This window comes from Bison bison, unplaced genomic scaffold (assembly GCF_000754665.1).
Source record: "Bison bison bison isolate TAMUID 2011002044 unplaced genomic scaffold, Bison_UMD1.0 scf7180017864160, whole genome shotgun sequence".
Classification (NCBI taxonomy): domain Eukaryota; kingdom Metazoa; phylum Chordata; class Mammalia; order Artiodactyla; family Bovidae; genus Bison; species Bison bison.
Window position 1 is genome coordinate 5087463 of NW_011494732.1, and position 25247 is coordinate 5112709.

The 25247-nt window shown below is 44.0% G+C and overlaps 1 protein-coding gene across 1 annotated transcript in view; it reads right to left on the reverse strand.

Annotated features, from left to right (window-relative positions):
- DNAH10 (dynein, axonemal, heavy chain 10) overlaps positions 1 to 25247 on the reverse strand; it is a 158629-nt gene that overhangs the window by 106865 nt on the left and 26517 nt on the right. Inside the window, exons 9-24 of the mRNA XM_010841412.1 lie at positions 24914 to 25104; positions 23088 to 23286; positions 20822 to 21016; positions 19914 to 20084; positions 17434 to 17610; positions 16204 to 16329; positions 14496 to 14668; positions 13221 to 13372; positions 9466 to 9630; positions 8538 to 8745; positions 8243 to 8399; positions 4235 to 4711; positions 3911 to 4069; positions 1873 to 1989; positions 1687 to 1789; positions 161 to 339 (exon numbers count right to left, since the gene is read on the reverse strand). Of these exons, the coding sequence (XP_010839714.1) occupies positions 161 to 339; positions 1687 to 1789; positions 1873 to 1989; positions 3911 to 4069; positions 4235 to 4711; positions 8243 to 8399; positions 8538 to 8745; positions 9466 to 9630; positions 13221 to 13372; positions 14496 to 14668; positions 16204 to 16329; positions 17434 to 17610; positions 19914 to 20084; positions 20822 to 21016; positions 23088 to 23286; positions 24914 to 25104 (2949 nt within the window). The remainder of the gene's footprint in view (positions 1 to 160; positions 340 to 1686; positions 1790 to 1872; positions 1990 to 3910; positions 4070 to 4234; positions 4712 to 8242; positions 8400 to 8537; positions 8746 to 9465; positions 9631 to 13220; positions 13373 to 14495; positions 14669 to 16203; positions 16330 to 17433; positions 17611 to 19913; positions 20085 to 20821; positions 21017 to 23087; positions 23287 to 24913; positions 25105 to 25247) is intronic.

A 25247-nucleotide genomic window follows, 5' to 3' on the forward strand; every position in this document is an offset into this window, starting at 1 on the left:
GAAACCTCGTACCCATTAGCAGTCACCCCCCATCACCTCCTCCCAAGATCTAAAGTGCGAGTTTCTCTGAACTCTGCCCCAGGCTCTTTATGACTATGACCTCAAAGTCCACTGAGCCACATTCCTTCCATGGAGACCAAATCTGCAGGTGGATGCTTACCTTCAGTTCTTCATAGAGCTCGTAAATCACCTTCAGTCCGCTCATTTCCTTCTGCACTTTGAGCAGCTCTGGGTACATTGTGATTGGAAGATCAAAAAGCTTCTCAGCATTAGCCAGCTCCTGACGGTTCTTTTCATGTTTCATCAGCTCTTTATCAAAAGTGGCTAAAAGTTCTACTCCTAATAAATAAGTAAATAAATAAATTTATACTTAGCAGTGAAGAATTCACCTGCTAATGCAGGAGACTCGAGTTCAGTCCCTAAGTTGGGAGGATCCCCTGGAGAAGAAAATGACAACTTACTCCTGTATTCTTTCCCGGAGAATCCCATGGACAGAGGAGCCTGGTGGGCTACAGTCCATGGGGTAGCAAGAGAGTCAGACACGACTTAGTGACCAACAACAACATAGTCGATTTACAATGTTGTGTGACCTTCAGTGCATAGCAGAATGATGCAGTTACACATGTATCTATCCTTTTTCAGATTCTTTTCCCATATAGGTTACCACAGAGTATGGAGTAGAGTTCTCTGTGCTATACAGTAGGTCCTTGTTGATTATCTATTGTATGTATAGTAGTGAATACAACCCCAAACTCCTAATTTCTCCCTCCCCTGACCGCCTTTCCCTTTTGGTAACCATAAGTGTGTTTTCAAAGTCTGTGATTCTGTTTTGTAAATAAGTTCTTTTTAAATACATACTTTTTTTGATACATAAGAAGTGATTTGTTAGCATAGGATGCTTGTATAAATTCACAAGCAGGCAGGCAAGTGTTGGAATACATACAATCTTAAGGTATACAAAATTGAATAAGAAATCATGAACAATATGCAAAATTATCACGTCAGCCATAAAAGCCAGTTGGGAAGACAAATGTAGAATGACCAGACTTTATCTCTCCATCATTCTAACTAAAACCAGTTACTGCAAGCTCCTCCAGTGAGAAATTTCTGTCTCCTAAGCATTCTTGCTCTAAGTGGTCTCAACTTGGGCTGCAGATTAGAATCCCCATGGGAGCTTTTAAAAACTTTGACGTCCAGGGGCTTCCCTGGCGGTCCAGTGGTTGAAAATCCACCTGCCAATGGAGGGGACACAGGTTCGATCCCTGGTCCAGGAAGATCCCACAGGCTCCAGAGCAGCTAAGCCCATGGGCCGCAACCACTGAAGCTGGTACACCTGGAGCCTGAGCTCCTCACCAAGAGGAGCCCCCACAACAAGAAGCCCAAGCTCCTCAACAAGAGGAGCCCTCACTTGCTGTAACTAGAGAAAACTCACCTGCAGATAAAAATTAGAAAATAATAATATATAAATTAAAAAATGTTTTAAATCTTGATGTCCAAACCACCCTTGAGATCAGTGGAATCAGACTATGTGAACCTGGTCCCCAGGGAGCAGAGATCTTTAGAGATCCCCAGAGGAACCCAGTGTACAGGCAAGCTTGCAAACCACCACTCCATCCAATCTCCTCACAAAATTCTTAAGCAGAATGTCTTCAAATGCCCCAGTAAGACCAATGTGGATATCCTTACCTCTGTCAAGATCTTCACCTACAGAACCAGGGCCTTCACGATAAAACCGTTTTGCAAAATCCTCTATCTGCTGTCTGTAGTTTAGTATTTCACCTCGAGTAAGCTGAGGAAAGCAGGGTTGCGTTAATTGAGCCCACTGGGTATTTTTCAACATCTATATTCAGAAGGTGAAACATTTAAAGGTACCTCTGTGAACATTCTCTTTATGCCTCCCAGAGCATGCTCCACAGTCAACGAATCATTGAAAAGGTTTGACCACATGCTCTCAATGTTGTCAACCAGTTCTTTCTCTGCATCAGAAGGCTTTAAAAAAAAAAAAAAAGGACAAATAATAAATGACAAGCAGGCTTGGAACTGAAATTTCTGGTCAAGGCTACTGTCCTGGGATTTCTGCATCTGGGTAACAGTAGAATAGGCCATTTGAACAGATGTTGTGAATTATACAAAGATATTTATAATCCAAATAAAAATCAGAAGAATGTAATTTTTAAAAGAGATAGATAACAGAGGTAGGTAGAGAGAGAGATAACCTAGAGAGATAACCTAGAGAGATAAGTCATTCATAAAGTAAAACTGAGCTTCAAATCAACTTCATCTGATTTGAATAAGGTTATCTTGACCCATTAACACACCCAGCTGTGCTGTCAGAAGCAAAAATAAATCTCTTCTGATGAAACATAGCATCATGAGAGAGGCCTCTGATTCTCTTTACAACTTTTCATAAATGATGTCCAGAACTCAATCAGAAATAACAGAATGAAAAGGATATGAATGACTTGGAGGAAATCAAGAGACACACAGACAATATAAGCAGATAGTAATGGAGCTCTAAGATACAGAACCTTAAATGATTTTACTTAATAAAGAGAACAAGAGACAGAATTGAACATTTTGACTTTAATTATAAAAATATAAATTTTGCACACTCTACAATTTTCTTTTTCCCTTGGAGGGTGCTAGGGAACCAAATTATAATTCTGAAAACATGTAAATACAGGTCAAGAATCAAGGATTTAACCTGCCCTTTTTATAGAAACTGTATCTCAGGATAAATGGACAGTTTTTAAGGAAAAGTTCCTCTTCTTGTGTTTATTATTTTTTACTGAAGTATAATTGGCCTACGGTATTATGTTAGTTTCAGGTGCACACATAGGCATTCATTATTCTATACATTACGAAGTGATCACCACTACTGTGCATTTTCTTTTTTTTTAAGTCATTTGTTTATTTTTGGTTGCATTGGGTCTTAGTTGCAGCACGGGGGATCTTCCTTGCTGTGTCCAGCCTCAGTAGTTACGGGGCATGGGCTTAGTTGCCCCAGGGCATGTGGGATCTTAGTTCCCTGACCAGGGATGGAATCTGTGTCCCCTGCACTGAAAGGCAGATTCTTAACCACTGGACCACCAGGGAAGTCCTCACTGCCCATTTTCTGATTAGAGACTCTCTAGCTTGCAGGCAAGGCTAAGGGGCAGTTGGGCGATAAAAGCACTCAAGTGATGAAAATGTTGAAATACAGATTTTATGCAAATGCTGGCTTATAACAGCTACTTGTTTCTCCCTTCTACTTTGTTTTTCCAGTGGACTCCTTTTTGTGTATCATGTGATGGGTGGCATGCAAAATTTCACATATAATTTCAAGGAAATTGAAACCCTCAACTCTCAAACTCATCCATGGGCCTTCTGAAGGTCTTTGAAACCCATGTTTAACAAACTTAAAGACAACTGCACTGTCATCTTCTACCAGTTTCCCTTATTGTCTTATCTCTCTCCTCCACTTTTTTCATTTTTGCAATAGCCCTTGATTTATTAAAGAAAATTAACATCAAGAAAAAAGAAAGGGGCTTCGGGGCTTCCTTGGTGACTCAGTGGTAAAGAATCCACCTGCCAATGCCGGAGACAACAGTTTGATCCCTGGTCTGGGAAGATCCCATGTGCCAAGGGGCAACTAAGCCCGTGCACCACAGCTAGTGAGCCTGGGAGCCGCGGCTGCTGAACCCACATGCCACAGCTGTTGAAGCCCGCAAGCCCTAGAGCCTGTGCTCTGCAACAAGAGAAGCCGCCACAATGAGAAGCTCAAGCACCGCAGCTAGAGAGTAGCCCCTGCCTGCCACCACTAGGAAAAGCCCTTGCAGCAATGAAGACCCAGCATAGCCAAAAAATAAATAAATAAAGAGAACAGCGAGTAAAGAAAAAGGGAAAGAAATACAGAAAAGAGTTCACTTACATAGAGCCCGTACATCGCCATGGTGCGGTACCTCTCCTGCACGTCCCGGTATCTGAGTTCCATGACTAAAGATTTACTTCGGATTTCTGCGATGGTTGCAAGCACAAACTTGAGATCCTCGAGGGTACTGGGGCTCTTCTTCAGGTTTTTGTTCAGGGACTATAAAAGAAAGTTCAAAGGAAACTAAATAAGCACAGGGGGGAAAAATACAGTGCCCTGAAGCCCTGACTTCCTTGAAATAAAAGCAGTTTTAGAGAAACCCTGGGGCTCTGTCCCACAATGCATAGTGCACTGGACTTTCAGAGAAGTCCTGGGATCCACTACCTCTATCTCTTCGTGCAGGTTATTGAGTTCCTCTCTGGCTGAGTCATTGAGGAGTCTCCCGAGCGAAACCACCCAGGACTTGGCATTTTCCTGCACGGTGTTAGCCAGGGGTCCGAGCTGAAGGCGGATGCAATGCTCATCCTTGATCAAGAGGTGGTGCATCACTTCAGAGGCGATCCTGGCGTAGAACTGCAACTTCTCATCATAGGCAACACAGGGAGGCTTCTTAGCAGCAAATTTCTCCATCACAATGGCTTTGTCCAGTTTCCAGAGAGGTCGGTAGCGCTTCCATTTCTGCAGGTACTTCATAAGACTGACCAGAATCCTGTGGACGTTTTGGGGGATCATAACAGCCTGCTCAATTATCTGAGGGTTCTGAGAGATATCATTGTAAAAGCTGATGGTAACAAGTTCTTCCTCCTCTCCTTTCTGTGGGGGGCATTCTATGCAGCTGCCGTTCATCCAGCGAACAAAATGCTGACAAAATAAGAATCAGGGTGGGGCGGGGGGGGAAGACAATCCTTTAGTATCTATTTTGCTCCCTTTGTACATGTCATAGGCTTCTCTGGTAGCTCAGCTGGTAAAGAATCTGACTGCAATTCAGGAGACTCCAGTTCGATTCCTAGTTAGGGAAGATCCCCTGGAGAAGGGATAGGCTACCCATTCCAGTATTCATGGGCTTTCCTGGTGGCTCAGACAGTAAAGAATCTTCCCACAATGTGGGAGACCTATGTTTGATCCCTGGGTTGGGAAGATCCCCTACAGGAAGGCATGGCAACCCACTCCAGTATTCTTGCCTGGAGAATCTCCATGGACAAAGGAGCCTGGCGGGCTGCAATCCATGGGGTCGAAAAGAGTCAGACACGACTGAACGACTAAGCACAGCACACAAAACAGTACATATCATATTCAGCAATAAGTCTTGCTAGTAAGGAACCATGGACAGTATGAACAGGTAAAATGATATGACACCAGAAGATGAGCCTCCCAAGTGAGAAAGTGTCCAAAGAAGCAACAGTAAAACTGGACATGAAACAAGAGACTGGTTCCAAATTGGGAAAGGAGTACATCAAGGCTGTGTATTTTCACTCTGCTTATTTAACTTATATGCAGAGTACATCATGCAAAATGTCGGGTTGGATGAAGCATAAGCTGGAATCAAGATTGCCCAGAGAAACAGCATTAACCCCAGATATGCAGATGACACCACCTTTACGGCAGAAAACAAAGAACTAAAGAGCCTCTTAATGAAAGTGAAAGAGGTGAAAAACCTGGCTTAAAATTCACCATTCAGAAAACTAAGATCATGGCATCCAGTTCCAACACTTCATGGCAAATAGATGGGGAAACAATGGATGCAGTGAGAGACTTTATTTTGGGAGGGCTCCAAAATCATTGCAGATGGTGACTGTGGCCATGAAGCAAGAAAAGACACTTGTTCGTTGGAAGAAAAGCTATGACCAACTTAGACAGCATATTAAAAAGCAGAGACATCACTTTGCCAACAAAGGTCCGTCTAGTCAAAGCTATGGTTTTTCCAGTAGTCATGTATGGATGTGAGAGTTGGACCATAAAGAAAGTTGAGCACTGAAGAATTGATTCTTTTGAACTGTGGTGTTAGAGAAGACTTTTGAGAGTCCCTTGGACTTCAAGGAGATCCAACCTGTCAGTCCTAAAGGAAATCAGTCCTGAATATTCATTGGAAGGACAGATACTAAAGCTGAAGCTCCAATACTCTGGCCACCTGATGTGAAGAACTGATTCATTGGAAAAGACCCTGATGCTGGGAAAGATTGAAGGCAGAAAGAGAAGGGAACAATAGAGGATGAGATGGTTGGATGGCACCACTCACTTGATGGACATGAGTTTAAGCAAGCTCTGGGAGTTGGTGATGGACAGGGAAGCCTGGCATGCTGCAGTCCACAGGGTCGCAAAGAGTCAAACATGACTAAGTAACTGAACTGAACTAACTGAACTGTACAACTGTGCTCATTTCACATGCTAGTAAGGTCCTGTTCAAAATCCTTCAAGCTAGGCTTCAGTAGTAAGTGAACCAAGAAGTTCCAGATGTATAGGTGGGTTTAGAAAAGGCAGAGGAACCAGAGACCAAATTGCCAACATTGGTTGGACCATAGAGAAAGCAAGGGAATTTCAGAAAAACACCTACTTCTGTTTCATTGACCACTAAAGCCTTTGACTATGCAGATCACAACAAACTGTGGAAAATTCTTAAAGAGATGAGAGTACCAGACCACCTTACTTGTCTTCTAAGAAACCAGTATGAGGGTCAAGAAGCAACAATTAAAACCGTATTGGTTCAAAATTGGGAAAGGAGTATGTCAAGGCTATATACCATCCCCCTGCTTATTTAACTTATATGCAGAGTACATCATGTGAAATGCTGGACTGGGTGAATCACAAGCTGGAATGAAGAATGCTGGGAGAAATATCAACAGCCTCAGATATGCAGATGATACCTCTCTAATGGTAGAAAGTAAAGAGGAACTAAAGAGCCTCTTGATGAAGGTGAAAGAGGAGAGTGACAAAGCTGGCTTGAAACTCAACATTCAAAAAACTAACATCATGGCATCTGGTCCCATCACTTCATGGCAAATAGATGGGGAAAAAGTAGAAGCAGTGACAAATTTTCTTTTCTTGGGCTCCAAAATCACTGCAGCCATGAAATTAAAAGATGCAAATCTAGACAGAGTATTAAAAAGCAAAGACATCACTTTGCCAAAAAAGGTCCAGTTCGTTAAAAATTATGGTTTTTCCAGTAGCCATGTACAGATGTGAGAGTTGGACCATAAAGAAGGCTGAGCATCAAAGAACTGATGCTTTTGAACTGTGGTGCTGGAGAAGACCTTTGAGAGTCCCTCAGACTGCAAGGAGATCAAACCAGTCAGTCCTAAAGGAAATCAACCCTGAGTACTCTCTGGATGCTGAAGCTGAAGCTCCAATACTTTGGCCACCTGATGGGAACAGCCGACTCATTGGAAAAGCCTCTGATGCTGGGAAAGATTGAGGGCAGGAGGAGAAGGGGGTGACAGAGGATGAGATGGCTGGATGGCATCATCAACTCAATGGACATGAGTCTGAGCAAACTCCAGAAGATAGTGAAGGACAGGGAAGTCTGGCGTGCTGCAGTCCATGGGGTCGCAAAGAGTTGGACATGACTGTGCTACTGAACAACAATTTTGTGAGCTGTCTTATAGATAATGAAACCCCCACCAGGTGGAAGAAATTAACAACATGATGACCAGACTGTAGCCGTGACATGAGATGCCACAATTCTGAGAACCGGCCTCGAGGAAACGGGAACAAACTGACCGTGGAACTGAAGATTAACTATACTTAAAACAATCAAGATGACACTAGCCAGACCACCAAAGACAATTTCAAAATGACTGTCAGAACTGACTGTGCTGTTTCTGCATGGAGCCCCCTCCCTCTGTCCATAAAAGTTCTTTTTTTTTTTTTTTTTACCCCAAAACCGAAGTCCCTCATTTATCAGGCCGGCGGCCGCGGGAGGAGACGCGCCCCGTCCACCGCCGCCCTGCCTAAGAAGCCGCCGGATCTGAGGCGGAGCGGCCGTGGTGGAAGGAGGTGGGGCGGGGGGAGTCAGTGAGAGAGGGACACCGTGACTGAGCCAGGGGGCACCGACTTCGGCCCCCGTCACCCCTCGCGGCGCTCACCACCACCTCCCGAGACCCGCTCGGGCTCCGCCGCCGCGGCCCATAAAAGTTCTTTGCCCACTGGTTGTCATTGGGGAGGGGCGTTAGGCCTTTGGACAGGCGTCCACCCTCCGCCACTCACCCCTCATCCCTATTACCAGCATCCAAAATAAAACAAACGTTGCTTTTCACCAACCTTGCCTCTTTAGCTCTTGAGAATCGAGCAGTAAGACCTGCGTTCGGCAACTCTGGGTCACGTGCTGTCCACAGCTGGTGGGCCTAACTCTCTGCAACCAGGGACCACCCGGGAAATAACACACACTCCCGCCCTTACCTTGGTCATCTCCACACAGTTTCGGACACAGTGAACACACATTTTGTCAATCTCATTTGCATTGGGATGCAGAATGATCTCTGGCGCCGTCAAGATGGTTTCCGTTTGGAACAAAGGGACGTTTCCAAGGACTAAAGAATTAAAAGACTGCAGATTCCTAGGAGGGGTCAATAAAACAGACTCAGGACTCAGCAGAGTGAAGTAGATCTGACAGCACAGAGTCCTAACCACCGGACTGCCAAGGAATTCCCCACACACACTGCCTTTACAACATGTAATACGAAGATTAACTCACTTCAGGATGAGCTTTGTCAGGACCTCGTAGATTCTATTTTCCCAGTATTCATAGTAGGAGGCCAGCTTGGGGGCCTTGCCCGTGTTGGTGTGGATGACCAGCCCCTCAACTTTTGTCAGAAGAGGCCCAATGGCAAGATACCACCTGACCATGTGGTCCACGTCCTTGGCCCGTTCTCGTTCAATGTGTTCAAAGAACTCCTTGACGCCTGCAGCGGAAGACATCTGTTAAAGCTCTTCATGGACACGGGAAAGGACATTACTCAAAAAGCAACCCAAACATGAGCTGTACATCTCGCAAATACAAAAGCAACCTCTAATCTTGACCAAAAGCAGAAAACAAGTCAACACCATCCAAAGCAAGACACATCCAAAGCAAAAAATACATGACCACATGGGGTTGAATGCTGATTGTGCATGCTATGTCTTTGGGCAATCTTGCTTGCCTTGAAATGCTTGTTAACTAGTCCTGAATTCCTTGTTGACTAAGTCCAAGAACATTTAAAATACCATTTGAACAAGCACTGGGACGACCCAGAGGGATGGTATGGGGAGGGAGAAGGGAGGAGGGTTCAGGATGGGGAACACATGTATACCTGTGGCGGATTCATTTTGATATTTGGCAAAACTAATACAATTATGTAAAGTTTAAAAATAAAATAAAATTAAAAAAAACACAGTTCACCTTCCTGTTACAGAGTTATTGACAAAAGAACCATTAATCTTCATAGACTCAGGAATCTGTAAAACTAAGCAATACATAAAACGTGACAAAGAGTAAGAATAACCCATTATGTTTTCAAGTAACTGCCTGAGATCGTGAGGCATGGTTTTATTCCATTTGTGGAATAAAATGTGTGTGTGTGTGCACAGTCATGACCAAGAGACTTTTCCTCCCATAATCAAAAGAAAAAAGAAGCCAGATCTACCTGGGAGTTCGTCCTCACTTTTAGGTGCTGGATATTTAAAGAGATTTATGGACTCTATCAAAGTAAGTCTGGAAGAAATGTCATCTGCATTCTTATGAATCTGGTGGACAAGGGACTCAAATTTCCCAATGGCCTGTTTGCACCGAGTTATGTAGTCAGCAATACCTTTGGAGAGAAAGAACAAAGAAAGATACTTGGCTTTCAACACTTCCTTCCACATCCCTCCCACCAACAACTGTAATGTTAATACCACATCCCTTCACAGGAAGGACCCTGCTCCTTCCATCCCCTTGGGTCTTCCAAGTGACAAAGACCCACTTGGTCCCTGGGGACTGGAACAAAGAGCGGGTGCTCAGAATCAACCAAATGATACATTTCTTCTGTCCACATTTTAGCATAATTGTATCTGAAGCACCATGAGGATAAAGAAGTTCAGCCCTCTTGTCCTCTCATTGCCATGGCAACCTGAACCCTCCACCCCATGCCACTGTGCCTGCAGTCTCCTCTGGCCTGTTGCTTAGAAAAGTAAACAGCAAGAACATGCATAGTAAACCCGAATTAAGAATTTATGATTAATCGGGCAACAGCCTAAGCCTGTGATGTTTATTACATCATCGAATCCTTACAACAACCTATGAATAGGGTACAAAGATTGTGCCCATTTTACAGATGAGGAAGCGGAGCCCCTGAGAGGTTGAGTCACGTGGGTGGAAACTAGGTATTTAACCCAGGGGTTTTGCTCTGGAGTCCATGGTCCAAACACACATATTCTCTGTACAAAGGAAAAGGGAGAAAGAGGAAAAAAGGAAATGACAAAGAAAAAGAAGATGTGGAGCAAGAGAAGAGAAGTAGGAGGAAGGGCAAAACAGGAAAAACAAGGAAAAAAGGGAAAAACAAAAATGCCTTGTTTATTTTTTAAAAAGTAAAGGAAGAAGAATGTATTTTTCCTTATTCTTCCTGCTAAATACAGCTAAGACCATGAACATTATCCATAAAACAAGCATAGGACTCTGAAAGGGGGAGAGACAGCTAACTGAAATAGACTATCCCCTGAGCCATAAAACAAACCTCAACAAATTTAAAAGAACTGAAATTATACTCAGTATGTTCTCCAACCACAATGGACTCAAATTATAAATCAACGACAGAAGATAACAGGGAAATCTCCAAACACTTAGAAACTAAATCAGATCAGATCAGTCGCTCAGTCGTGTCCGACTCTTTGCGACCCCATGAATCGCAGCACGCCAGGCCTCCCTGTCCATCACCAACTCCCGGAGTTCACTCAGACTCATGACCATCGAGTCAGTGATGCCATCCAGCCATCTCATCCTCTGTCGTCCCCTTCTCCTCTTGCCCCCAATCCCTCCCAGCATCAGAGTCTTTTCCAATGAGTCAACACTTCACATGAGGTGGCCAAAGTACTGGAGTTTCAGCTTTAGCATCATTCCTTCCAAAGAAATCCCAGGGCTGATCTCCTTCAGAATGGACTGGTTGGATCTCCTTGCAGTCCAAGGGACTCTCAAGAGTCTTCTCCAACACCACAGTTCAAGAGCATCAATTCTTCGGCGCTCAGCCTTCTTCACAGTCCAACTCTCACATCCATACATGACCACAGGAAAAACCATAGCCTTGACTAGACGAACCTTTGTTGGCAAAGTAATGTCTCTGCTTTTGAATATGCTATCTAGGTTGGTCATAACTTTCCTTCCAAGGAGTAAGCGTCTTTTAATTTCATGGCTGCAGTTACCATCTGCAGTGATTTTGGAGCCCAGAAAAATAAAGTCGGACACTGTTTCCACTGTTTCCCCATCTATTTGCCATGAAGTGATGGGACCGGATGCCATGATCTTCGTTTTCTGAATGTTGAGCTTTAAGCCAACTTTTTCACTCTCCGCTTTCACCTTCATCAAGAGGCTTTTTAGTTCCTCTTCACTTTCTGCCATAAGGGTGGTGTCATCTGCATATCTGAGGTGATTGATATTTCTCCCGGCAATCTTAATTCCAGTTTGTGTTTCTTCCAGTCCAGCGTTTCTCATGATGTACTCTGCATATAAGTTAAATAAGCAGGGTGACAATATACAGCCTTGACGTACTCCTTTTCCTATTTGGAACCAGTCTGTTGTTCCATGTCCAGTTCTAACTGTTCCTTCCTGACCTGCATACAAATTTCTCAAGAGGCAGATCAGGTGGTCTGGTATTCCCATCTCTTTCAGAATTTTCCACAGTTTATTGTGATCCACACAGTCAAAGGCTTTGGCATAGTCAATAAAGCAGAAATAGATGTTTTTCTGGAACTCTTTTGCTTTTTCCATGATCCAGTGGATTTTGGCAATTTGATCTCTGGAACTAAATAACACACTTCTAAATAATCCATGGGTGGAGGAGGAAGTCATAAAGGAAGTTTTAAAAATACATCAAATTGAATAAAAATTAAAATACAACTATCAAAATCTGTGGGGCATAACTAAAGCAGTGCTGAAAGGGAAATAGTACCAAATGCATACATTAGAAAAGAGGAAAAATATCAAATCAATTAAAGTTTCCACCTCAAGAACCTCTAAAAAAAAAAAAAAAGTAAAATAAATTCCAAATCAAGCAGAAGGAAATAATACAGATGAGAAGAAATTAATAAAATTGAACACAGGAAGACAACAGATAAAATCAATGAAACAAACGGCTTCCATAAAACTAATCTCTAGCAGGACTGAAAAGAAAAAGAGAGAAGATACAAGTTAACAATACCCAGAATTAAATAGGAGGGACCACTAAAGACAGGTATTATAAAGATAATAAGGGTACAATAAGAAAAATTCACAATGAATCCGACAAGTTAGATGAAATGGACACTTATTCAAAAAGCACAGACTACATGACTCACCCAATAGGATATTAATCCCTTGAACCGTCCTACAACTATTAATGAAATGGAATCTGTCATTTTAAAACTTCAAAAAAAAGAACAAATAAAAGCAATCACTACACAAAACCCTGGAGAAGGGAATGGCAACCCACTCTAATATTTTTGCCTGGAGAACACCATGGACAGAGGAGCCTGGTGGGCTACAGTCCATGGGGTTGCAAAGAGTCAGACACGACCGAGCGACTAAGCATACACAAAACCCTGCACATCATGCTCAAAACATATTTGTTAGGGACTTCCCTGGTGATCCAGTGGTTAAGAATCTGCCTTGCAATGCAGGGGACACGGGTTCAATCCCTGGTCAAGGAACTAAGATCCCCACATGCCATGGAGCAGCTTAGCCCACACGTTACAACTAGAGAAGCCAGGGCATTGACCGCAACTACTGAGCCCACAAGCCACAGCTGGAGAGTCCATGCGCCACAACAAAAGGTCCCATATGAGGCAATGAAGATCCTGCGTGCTGCAATTAAGACCCAACGTAGTCAAATAAATAATAAATATTTTTTTAAAGCATGGTTTGTTAACCATATCTATGTACATACGGGCTTCCCTTGTGGCTCAGCTGGTAAAGAATCCGCCTGCAATGCGGGAGACCAGGGTTCAATCCCTGGGTTGGAAAGATCCACTGGAGAAGGGAAAGGCTATCCACTCCAGTATTCTGGCCTGGAGAATTCCATGGACTGTATAGTCCATGGTGTCGCAAAGAATCAGACATGACTGAGTGACTTTCACTTTCACATACATACAAAAATTGTAATTCAACTAAGACAATCTAAAAGAATGATTGCATCCCAAAGTCTAAAAGGCAATAGATAGATGAATTTATTACCTAGTGAGTTCCAGTTCAACCTCTTGTATCCAGATCTAAACACTCTTAATAATTCCTGGGAATGGTCATCAAGAAGAAGAGACTCTGCCTCATTTAACGTTCCTGTGAGCATGTGATAATGGTCCAACATACGTTGTATCCCATCCGTGTACCTGTACATTACAGGAAAGTCACTGACATTAGAAAAATGGAGCTCAAAAAACTCAATAATCTTATAATATGTTACAAAAGACCAATGCCAGACTAAAAATTTAAAAGAATGTCACTCTTCCCAAAAACTTTCCTTTTTGGAAAATATTGGTTACTTTTTAATTTAAAAATGTTATTTATAGGGAACTCCACTCAATACCCTGTAACGACCTATACGGGAAAACAATCTAAAAAAAGAGAGTATGTATATATGTGTGTAGGCTAAGTTGCTTCAGTCACGTCCAACCCTTTGTGACGCTATGGACTGCAGCCCGCCAGGCTCCTCTGTCCATGGGATTCTCCAGGCAAGAATACTGGAGTGGGTTGCTAAGCCCTCCTCCAGGGGATCTTCCTGACCCAGGGATGGAACCCATGTCCAAGAATCCTGGAGGGGGTTGCCAAGCCCTCCTCCAGGGGATCTTCCTGACCCAGGGATGGAACCTATGTCGCTTACATGTACCTTCACTGGTAGGTGGGTTCTTTACCACTAGTGCCCCCTGGGCAGCATGTATGTGTAACTGATGTAGAATCATTTATAACTGACTCACTCTGCTGTACAGCAGAAATTAACACAACATTATAAATCAACTATAGTCATATTGAAAGTTCCTCAGTCATGTCTGACTCTTGGCGACATCATGGACTATAGCCCACCAGGCTCCTCTGTTCGTGGAATTCTCCAGCAGGAATACCGGAGTGGGTTTGCCATTCCCTTCTCCAGGGGGTTTTCCCAACCCAGGGATCAAACCCAGGTCTTCTGCATTGCAGGCAGATTCTTTACCATCTGAGCCACCAGGGAAGCCCCCAAATCAACTATACTCCAATGAAAATTAATTAAAAAAATAAAAGTGCTATTTAAGTTAACATGAAATGTTTATCTTTACTATTTCAGACAAATGTATTAATACAAATTTTAAACATTTCTTAGTTTTCATTTCTAATGCGGTGAACATTGATAGTTATAAAATCCACAAAAATGAAAGCCCTGGTATGGGCAGGGGGGTGGTTCTCAATAATTTAGAAGAGTGTAAAGGGGTCCCAAGATAAGAAGTGTTGACCGCTGATTTAAAAGAAGAATCCGTTTACCTAAGAAATTTGTCCTCCTGGAGAGCAATGTTCCTTGCTAATTCGGGGACAGGGAAACCTAGCTGTTCCAAGTACTTTGTTTCATTAATAATCTCCCTGAGAGCAGGTGAAAAGTTGATTGAGAAAGCAGCCACTCTGTCAGGGTTTGTGGCATCATCACCAGCGGCAGAAGTCTGTGGGGGAGACAATGTTTCATAAGAGTGAGAAGGGCTGTCCACAAAGCAATCAGATCAATGCAACCCAAGTTATAAATGTGAATTTGAAAAAAATCAGTGGAGGGGTTTTGCTGCCCTGACAGAGCAGGGAGCTGACCAGAACTAAGCTAGAAGACATACTTGGGTAAACAGAGTTTTTAAAGAACTTGATTTAGCACTCACGTTTGAAAATTGGGCAATTGCATGACAAAAATCCAAAAATCTGGCGTCCCTCAAAAAATAGGAAAAGCTGATGATAAATGACAAGAATAGACTGAAGCTGGGGAGCGGCTGTCCCTTTGAATAGGACACAAGCCATCCAGTTCCTGATAAGCTCTACCTGGCTTCTTCACTCATTTTAGTACCTACTTTGGAACTTAGGAGACCATAGAAGATCTGAAACTGCCAGGCCCAGGTCTTTCCTTCCTTACTGTTAACATTTAATTTGTTGAGCACTTGGTATATGCTGGGCCCCGTGCCAGATGAGGATGAATCCCGTGAAACTGAGACAGGCTGGGACCTGGGACCCTTTGCTGCAATGCTTGCACCTGGACACACTTCTCCTCCAGGAACAAAATACAAAGAAATTATATGGGACTAAAAATAACTGCATACACCTGCAGTTGGAGCAAATTCTAGACAAAAGATACAAAAAGACTGAAAAATCCTTATTGCCACTTCTGAAGAGCCATAGCAAAAACAGGGTGTCGGGAGCAAAAGCTCCCTGAACTCAACACCACCAAAGGGATGGGCAAATTACTTAAGCCACCCCTCTGGCCAGACCCCCTGGACACACCCCTACCCTCACCCCAAATAATGAGCAAGCTCAGCACCCGATGCTCGGGGAGTGAGTGAGCAAGGGAACGGGTTACTTCTGACTCTCCATTGCTGCAGCAGGGGCCCCCAGTAAAGCCTTGCTTTGAATTGTTTATCTGGCCTCTAGTCAATTTCTATTGATTGGGGAAGGCCAAGAACCCTGGTTGCTATCAAAGTGAGTTAGTTTCCTGTAAGTTAAAAATAATCAACCATCAGCGGTTTGAACCTGTTTCGTACACGGTTCAACTAATACTTTGCATGTTCGTGGTCATCTGATCCAGGCCATTTTACAAACTGGGTCCCTGAAGCCCAGAATTAAGCCAAGGAGTCAGAAGGGTTGCCTGATCCCCACCTGTTCCCTGACCATGACATTTTGCTACCTCCAGGTTTTCCCTTCCTGCCTCTTTTCTTCTCCCTGGTCAACCCCTGCCACCTCTGCCCTTCTTTGCCTTTGATTTTGGAAATACCTCTCAACTTCGTGAGAGTCAACACATCAGACCTCAAGGAAATGGGAGTTACCATCATCTTACACAGCCCCCACAGTCTGGGACGTGTGTGTGTATGTGTGTGTGCACACACGCATGTCAGTGCTCAGTCGCGTCTAACTCTTTGCAACCCCATGGACTGTAGCCCACCAGGCTTCTCTGTCCACGGGATTCTCCAGGCAAGAACACTGTTTCAGATCTGAAAAGATGCACCTTAGTAAGCAGACTCTTCTTCATGAGAGTTGGCAGGATTTGTTCCGTCGTCTCTCTCCACTGCTCATACTTTCTATCTTCATAGTCTTTCATCATCCTACCCAGTTCCAAATATTTTTGTTTGACCTATCAGAGAAGTCAGGCAAATGTCACTTTGTCCTTGAAAATAACAATTTTTTCTCTCTCCTGAAAAAAAACATCACTTAACACTTTATGCAAGAGGAAGCAGGCAGATTTGCACAAATTTGGATGGTTTGCCTGCCACGGTACGGCTTAAACTCTAGGCTGATTAGGAGGACTCACAAACCTCAGCCCATGGCTGGGAGCTCAAAAAGAATGACAGTTATTCATGACTTGTGAAGACCATATGAAATTCAAATTTCAGCATCCATAAATGAAGTTTTATTGGAACACATCTGTTCATTTACATGTTATCTACCACTTTCTTTCTAGAAAGGCAGAGTTGAATAGTTGCAACAGGGGCCATTTGACCCACAAATGCCTAAAATATTTATTCTCTGGACGGTTAAAGAAAAGGTTTCCTAGCCCTTATGATGTAACAGACAAAAATGCATGAAGAGGAGGGACAGTATTATCAAAAAGAGCGTGGTCACCCTCTGGAGAGGCTGAAGATCAAGATCAGGAGGAAGTCATGTGATTGTCACCTGGAAGCTGTCATAGATATATCATGTCATACATATGGAGATGTGGTCCCCAGGGACCACGGGAAAGACTAAGTTGCAGGCATGGATTTGAAATTGAGCTTCTTCTCATGCAGGCAACTCTGTATAGCCAGCTCGTGCTCGGGGGTCACCTGGATTGAAGGAGCCACCTGGGCACGCTCAAGGCTACCCATCTACAATTAAACCGTGAAATCCAGGACTTCCCTGGTGGTCCAGTGGTTAAGAATCCACCTTCCAATGCAGGGCACATGGGTTTGATCCCTGGACAGGGAACTAAGATCTCACATGCCTTGGGGGCAACTAAGCCCGTGTGCCACAACTACTGAGCCTGAATGCCGCAGCCTGCATGCCCTGGAGCCCGTGTTCCACAACAAGAGGCACCACCGCAATAAATCCATGCACTACAAATAGAGAGGAGCCCCCACTCGCCACAACTAGAGAAAGCCCAGGCGCAGCACTCACTCAAGACTCAGAGCAGCCTAAATGAATGAATGATTTTTTAAAACGTAAAACTCAAAACAGGCCTGTTGCAGCAGACATAACATACTTCTCTTCCTCCATCACTGTCCAGGATCTCCTCTACTTCTTGAAATCTGAGGATGGTGTGCTTAATCCGGAAGAACAGGGACCGTTCCCAGTAGATTGCACCTGCCACCGGGGGATGGTTCTTATACAACGGGGGGTTGTCGAGGTTCTGGACAAAAATTTTGTTAACTATGTCAATCTGCAAAGCAATCAGACATATTCCATAAGTGAGCAGTATCAGCATGCGAGCCAAGACAAGATTGAACTTGAGATTTGTATCTTTAAAGAAATGAACATGGAATGTCAAGAAATACTTAAAGGTACAGAATAGGGCTTTTATTACTTAGTCTCTACTACTTTTTCTTATACTCTGCAGGAATCTTTGGTTTGGTTTAACATATGCAATGATCCAGACTGCCTTGTACTTCCAGACTGTGGACAATCATTCGGTGGACCATTTTTTGGCCTTGCCATGTGGCTTGTGAGATGTTAGTTCCCCAGCCAGGAATCGAACCCAGGCCCTTGGCAGTGAAAGCACAGAATCTTAACCACAGATTGCCAGGGAATTCATCATGGAAATTCTGAAATCTGTTCTAGACATGACAGGTGGCCAGGCCTCCTGCATGGTATGTATGTGTGTGTGTGTGTGTATATGCCACTGAGGTTTTATAACTGTTTATCATGTAATATTTTTCTAAATGTGGTACAATATGCATGACAGAAGTCACCATCTTAACCATTTTTCAGTGTGCATTTCAGTGGAATTAAGTACATTCATGCTGATACAACTTAGCAACTGAACAACAACAAAATGCTGTGCACCCATCATCACCATCCATCTCCAGAACTTCTTTCATCTTGAAAAGCTGAAACTCTGGGTACCCATGAAACACAGTAACTCCCCATTTACGTCTCCCTCAGCTCCTAGAAACGCCTTTCCACTCTGCGTCTTTTGACTTTGACTACTCTAAGTACCTCATGTAAATAGACTCATAGAGTGTTTGTCTTTTTATAACTGGCTTATTTTAAAGCCCTCAAGGTTCATTCATGTTGTATTAAAAGCACATGGCAGAATCTCCTTCCTTTTTAAAGCTGAATAATATTCCATTGTACAGATATATACCACACTTTGTTTATCCACTGGTCTATCAATGGACCCTTGGGTTATTTCCAGGTTTTGGTGGTTGTGAATAGTGCTGCCATGAACATCAATGTTCAAATATCTCTTCGAGACTCTGCTTTCAATTATTTGTGTTTATGCACAAAATGGAACTGCTGAATCATATGGCCTGGGCTTGCACTTTAAAATAAAATTTTGCAACCATAATTCAAAAAGACACATGTACCCCAACATTCATTGCAGTGCTGTTTACAATAGCCAGGACATGGAAGCAACCTAAATATCCATCAACGGATGAATGCATAATGAAGTTGTAGTACATATGTACAATGGAATATTACTCAGCCATGAAAAGGAATGAAATTGGGTCATTTGTAGTCATGTGGATGGACCTAGAGTCTCTCATACTTGAAGTTAGAAAGAAGAAAACAAATATCATATATTAATGCATGTATATGGAATCTAGAAAAAGGGTACAGATTAATCTATTTGCAGGGCAGGAATAGAGATGCAGGTGTAAAGCATGGTCATGTGAACACAGCAAGGAGAGGGGAGCGGGGGATGAACTGGGAGAGTAGCACTGACCTCTACCATGTATAAAATAGACAGCTAGTGGGAAGCTACTGGACAGCATAGGTAGCTCAGTCTGGTGCTCTGTGATGACTGGGAGGGGTGGGATGGGAGAAGAGTAGGAAGGATCAAGAGGGAAGGGATATATTAATATGTATACCTGTAAGTGATTCACATTGCTGTACAGCAGAAACTAACAGAATATTGTAAAGCAATTATACTCCAATAAAAATAATAAATTAAAAATAAATAAAATATGTATGTCACACTCTCACATGAATAATTAGGTGTCAGAGGCAAAATAAGTTCTGCCCCAATAATGGTCTTGATCTCCAGAATTTGTGAATATATTATATGATAAGGAGGAATTAGGTAGCAGATGGAGTTAAGGTCACCAATTAGCTGACCTTAAAATAAAGAGATGATCCTGGATTATCTAGGTGGGTCCAATGTATAATGAGTATCCTTACAACAGGAGTGTGTATATGAACACACACGTGACCTTCACACTATGACACTCTTGTTACTATGATTGTTACTATGACTATTCACTCAGGGCCCATCACAATGTAATGGCATATAAGATTGATGGCATATAATATTGTACTTCATAAGTTCCTACTGAATTTCTCCACTAAATAAACAAACCCACTTCCTTTTGGTTACCTGTTTTGGTTATACGACATGCTATTTTGGGGAAATTCCACAGTTTCTCTGAATTTAGATAAGAAAGACAACAGTGTGGTCCAATTGCTTACACTTTGCCAAGTGTATTTTCATTGCTACAACAGCCACAGATTTTTTTCAGTTACCTCTTTACAATACTGTGCAAGGATATCATTAAATTTCATCATCATTTGTCGATTAATGGCCTCCCGTGAACGAATATGTTTAAATTTTAAAAGCATATCAAATGCTGCTTCAGCTGATCGAAGTGTCTTAAAAGATTCATCAATAAAATTTTTTGCTTCTTTCTCAATAACCTGCCAAAAACAAACAAAAAAAGCCAAAAAAAAACAAAACCCTTAGGACCCTGTACTTATCCCACAAAAAGCAAAATGTCAAGAAAGAAGCAAAACAAACCAAATCAGTACCTTGAGAAGGATTTCCATTGTACTCTAGTGGAAGCTATAGTGTTAACTACAGTATAGGTAGGTACAACTCCTTGCAACCCCAGGGACTGTAACCAACCAGGCTCCTCTGTCCGTGGAATTCTTCAGACAAGAATCCTGGAGTGGGTTGCCATTCCCTTCTCCTGAGGATCTTCCCGACCCAGGGATTGAACCTGGGCCTCCTGCATTGCAGGCAGATTCTTTACTATCTGAGCCACCAGGACTTCCCTTAGTGGAGGCTGGGGTCCAAATAAAAATAGCAGACCAGCTGCTGCATCGGTTTTCTGCTCTCTCCCTTCCACTAGTCAAAATGATGGAAAAGGAAATTTTTAAAATATTAACTCATATAGACAAAGAAATGGGAGAGGACACAACAGCAGAGATAGTTCAGATAAACCCATTCCGCCCAGGGAGTAGGAGTGGGGACAGAGGACATTGAGAAATGTTCATTTTCACCTTATGCTCTTCTGCACTGTTATCATTTTTCACCAAAAAATCAGGGATCCCTTTTTATGATTTGGGAAAAAAAAAACCCTAAACATAACTAAATAACCCAACAGAATCACGGTATCCACTTTCAAGGTCAAATTGAAGGATGTGTGACTTGCCAGGACTTCGATCTTGAAGTCGTCCATCACATATTTCCAGTACTGGGAGCACTTGATGCTGAAGGGGTCAAAGGTCAGGTTTTCCATGGGGGTGACCAGGCCGTCCACCCTGCACAGGACATCATCGATGCGCTTGGGATCCCCAGTCACCGCTTTCAGCTCCGGACCAAATATGTTGTAGAATTCCTCCACGACCTGTCCAATCAAACAAAACGAGGGAGATGACCATTTGGTTTTCTCATGATGCTCCTGATGTTACTAATAAATGGATTGTGTCACACAGGTAACTTCCTCTCAGTCTAAGCCCTTGGGTTACCCACTGCACAAAGAGTCCCAGATGCCCTGACACAGTTGTCAAAGTTTTCAGACTCAGGACCCTACCCCCTCTTTCTATCTCTTCCCATCCTGCTCATGCCCTGTTGCCTCATAGTCACTCCAGGCCTCTTTCAGATCCATGTTCCTTTCTGTCTCAGGGCCTTTGCACACACAGTGTAAAACGTCTAGATGCCTACTGGGTGTGTGTGTGTGTTAAGTCATTTCAGTCACATCTGACTCTCTGTGATCCCGTGGACTGTAGCCCACCAGGCTCCTCTGTCCATGGGATTCTCCAGGCAAGGATACTGGAGTGGGTTGCCATTCCATTCTCCAGGGGATCTTCCCAACCCAGGGATCAAACCCACATCTCTTACATCTCCTGCATGGACAGGCAGGTTTTTTTTATCACTTCTGCCACCTGGGAAGGCACAGGTACCTACTACTCATCATTAAATATGCCTTCATCTTGTCTGACCCTTTAGAACAGGGTACGCCCCTACATGGGTAACTCAAACAGTAAAGAATCTGCCTGCAATGCGAGAGACCTGAGTTCAGTCCCTGGGTTGGAAAGATCCCCTGGAGAAGGGCACAGCGACCTACTCCAGTATTCTTGCCTGGAGAATTCCATGGACAGAGGAGCCTGGTGGGCTACAGTCCGTGGGGTCGAAAAGAGTTGGACACGACTGTGTGACTAACACTTTCACTTTCAGGCCCCTACACACACTTCCAGAGCCCCCTCTCTTCCCCTTTCTTAGCACTCATCTCAGCTGTAGCTATGGAACTGAGTAATTTTTTTCCTCTCATAAGAATTTTTTGAGGTGGACCATTTTTAAAGTCTTTATTGACTTTGTTACATTACTGCTTCTGTTTTATGTTTTTGGTTTCTTTCGCCCGAGAACCACGTGGGATCTTAATTCCCCAACCAGGGATGGAACCCGCACCCCATGCGTTGGAACACAAAGTCTTAACCACTGGACCACCAGAGGAGTCCTTCCGTGTGATTAGCATGTCCACCTTCTTTCTCTTCCACTAGACTGTGAGCTCCGTGAGGCAGAGATGATGTACATACAGAGCAGGCTTCATAGGTGTGGGCCTCAGGCAGGCGCACAGGGCCCCAGCCTCCAGAGGGCTCTGGGCTGGATTGAAGGCTCTGCTATCACCATCCTGAAATTCTCGACCACTTTATCTCTGAGCTTGTGTTTTGTAAATGAAGTCTGAGGGGGAGGCCATCATGCATGTGTGTGAGCAGAGGAGATAGGCAAAAGCTGGGTGTGGGCTGTCCACAACACCCCATCGACAGGCAGCATGTGAGGCCCCGTGAGCAGAGACTCCTAGGAGAGCCATGATGCGCAGGAGTTCAGGAGACTCAGGGCCAGTACGAGTCATCATGTTTCAGCTGCGATGAGTAAACAAGGACAGTGACAGCTCAGAGAGGCCACCTTCTCCCTCTGAAGCAGAGCTGGCTTCCAATATTTCATAATAATCATAAATTTAATACTGTGAATCCTACTGTACAACTGTAACCTATATAATGTACATCAACTACATTTCAATTTTCTAAAACAAATGTTTAAAACAAGAAAACCAAGGAAAACCACTGGCAGTCCAGTGGTTAAGATTCTGTAATTTCACTGCCGAGGGCCCAGGTTCAATCTCTGGTTGGGAAAATAAGATCCTGCAAGCTGAGCACTTGGGCATTTAAAAAAAAAAAAAAGTGGAGACGGGTGGGGAATGTCACAAAACTGAAGGGAAAGCTGCAAAGGTCAGGTGTGTTTTGGGTTTTGGGACATTCTGTCTGCTCTGCAGGCATCTCTCCTGGCCAGGCCCTCCTGACCTCCCTGCTCCCAACTGACAAGGAGAGATCCACATCGTCAAAAAGCCAAACTGCCTTCCATGGAGCAAATCCCAGATCTGACTGCTTTTGCGTGCATTGAAGACCCAGCCTCCCTACCTGCAGGATGTCATAGAGGTCCTGGCAGATGGTGGCCATGTAATCCGTTCTCTCGAACAGCCGTTTCCGATCAAACTCCCACCGAGCTTCTCTCCCCGAAGCCTCAATCTTGGCCCGGGTGTCGAAATAGGCCTTTTTCCACATGTTGAGGGTGTTCCTGGCCTCCAAGGTCTTGTGCTGTGCACTCGCTCGGTTTTCTCTGGGAAGCAAAGAGACGCTGTGATGCGAAGGAGGGCAGAGCTGCTGGGAGGCGGGAAGTTGGAGCCACGCTGCTCCCTGGTGGGGAGGGACAGGTTCTAAGCAAGGAGCTGAGCCTCTCTGATGACATAGCCTCATCACAAAAAGCTTCCCAGGCAAGAGACTGTTCCGCCAAGAAATTTGCAGCAAAGCGATTTGCAGCAGTGTGGGCAGGATTCCAAGCCATGGCCCAGGTTGACCTTCACCACAGCTGCCCCTCAATGGGCAAAGCTTTGGTTTACCCAATAAGTTTTCCGTTTGAGCTTGAAGGGAACCTGGTGGCCTTGGGTCCAAGGGGGGAGGGGGGAGGGGCCGTAATACTGGAGGCAAAATGATAATAGTGAGATTTTGGTACCTATTTCACTTATATAGATTATTTTTTAAGAAAGTAAAAAAAAAAGAGAGAGCGAATTCTCTGACCATCTGGCTGGTTAGGACTCTGCACTTCTGCAGGGGGCACGGGTTCAATCCCTGGTCAGGGAACTAAGATCCTGCATGCAGCTCAGCCAAAATAAAAGAGAGAAAGGGAGTTAAAAAAAAAAAAAAAAAAAAAGATCAGTGTCCCCTTCCAGATTTGATCCTCAGAAGCTATTCCACCTGAGGGGATCCAAGGTCCTGGAGTGAAGTTCCCTCAGACCATGTGCTTCAGTCTCTCCAAGGATAATTTGCGACCCCATGGACTGTATCCACCATGCTTCTCTGTCCATAGAATTCTCCAGGAAAGAATACTGGAGTGGGTTGCCATTTCCTCCTCCAGGGGATCTTCCCGACTCAGGGATTAAACCTGGGTCTCCTGCATTGCAGGCAGATTCTTTACTGTCTGAGCCACTAGGGAAGCCCCTAATTAAAGAAGATGGTCTTGATTAATCTACACAAGTAGAGTATTATTTGGCCATAAAAAGGAATGAAGCAGTGATACAGGCTACACCATGGAGGAGCCGTCAAAACACGATGCTGAGTGGGAGGAGCCAGTCATAAAAGACCACAAGTTGTCTGACTCCATCTGCATGAATGTTCAGAAGAGGCAAGTCCACAGAAAGTAGATCAGTGGTTGCCAGGGTTAGGAGGGGAGGGGCGAGGGGGAGAGGCAGCTAAAGGGCCTGGGGTTTCTTTCTGGGATGAAGTAAACTTTCTAAAATCACTGATGACTATGGATGCACAACTCTGAATCTATTGGGCTGGCCAAAAAGGTCATTGGGGTTTTTCCATTACATCTGCTGGAAAACCCTGAACGAACTTTTTCACCAAGTTTGTACCAAAAGCATTCAATTGTATGTTTTAAATGGGTGATTTGTACAGAGTATGAATTATGTTTTGATAAAGCTGTTCAGGACTTCCGGGTGCTGCTAGTGGCAAAGAACCCTCCTGCCAATCCTGGAGACATAAAGAGACGGGGTTTGATCCCTGGGTTGGGAAGATCCCCTGGAGGAGGGCACGGCAGCCCACTCCAGCATTCTCGCCTGGAGAATCCCATGGACAGAGGAGCCTGGTGGGCTCCGCCCGTGGGGTCGCAAAGAGTGGGGCAGGACACTTAGCACACACAAAGCGCTTTAAGGGCTTAAGAGACACAGAGCGCCGCCGGGTCTTACTTGAACAACGTCCGCAGATTCACCACTTTGCAGACTCTCTCGGCGATCTCCCAGGCAATGCGCTCCATGAGCGGAATCATCCTCTCGTCTTTGTTGTAGTGGCGGGAGATAATCCACACCATCCTCAGGGCGCTCATCATGGAGGGGATTGTTTCCAAGACAACGTGAAAGCTAGATCCGTGCGTGATGTTCTAACCGGAGAGGCGGGTGCAAACGAAAGAGCAAGGCAGGCTGGCTCAGTCTCAGGGCGACCGGTGTAAGAGAACAAGCAGTGTGCAGGAAGTTTCCCTTTTTTTAATTTAAAAGATATTTTAAGATGGTATGGAAATACTCA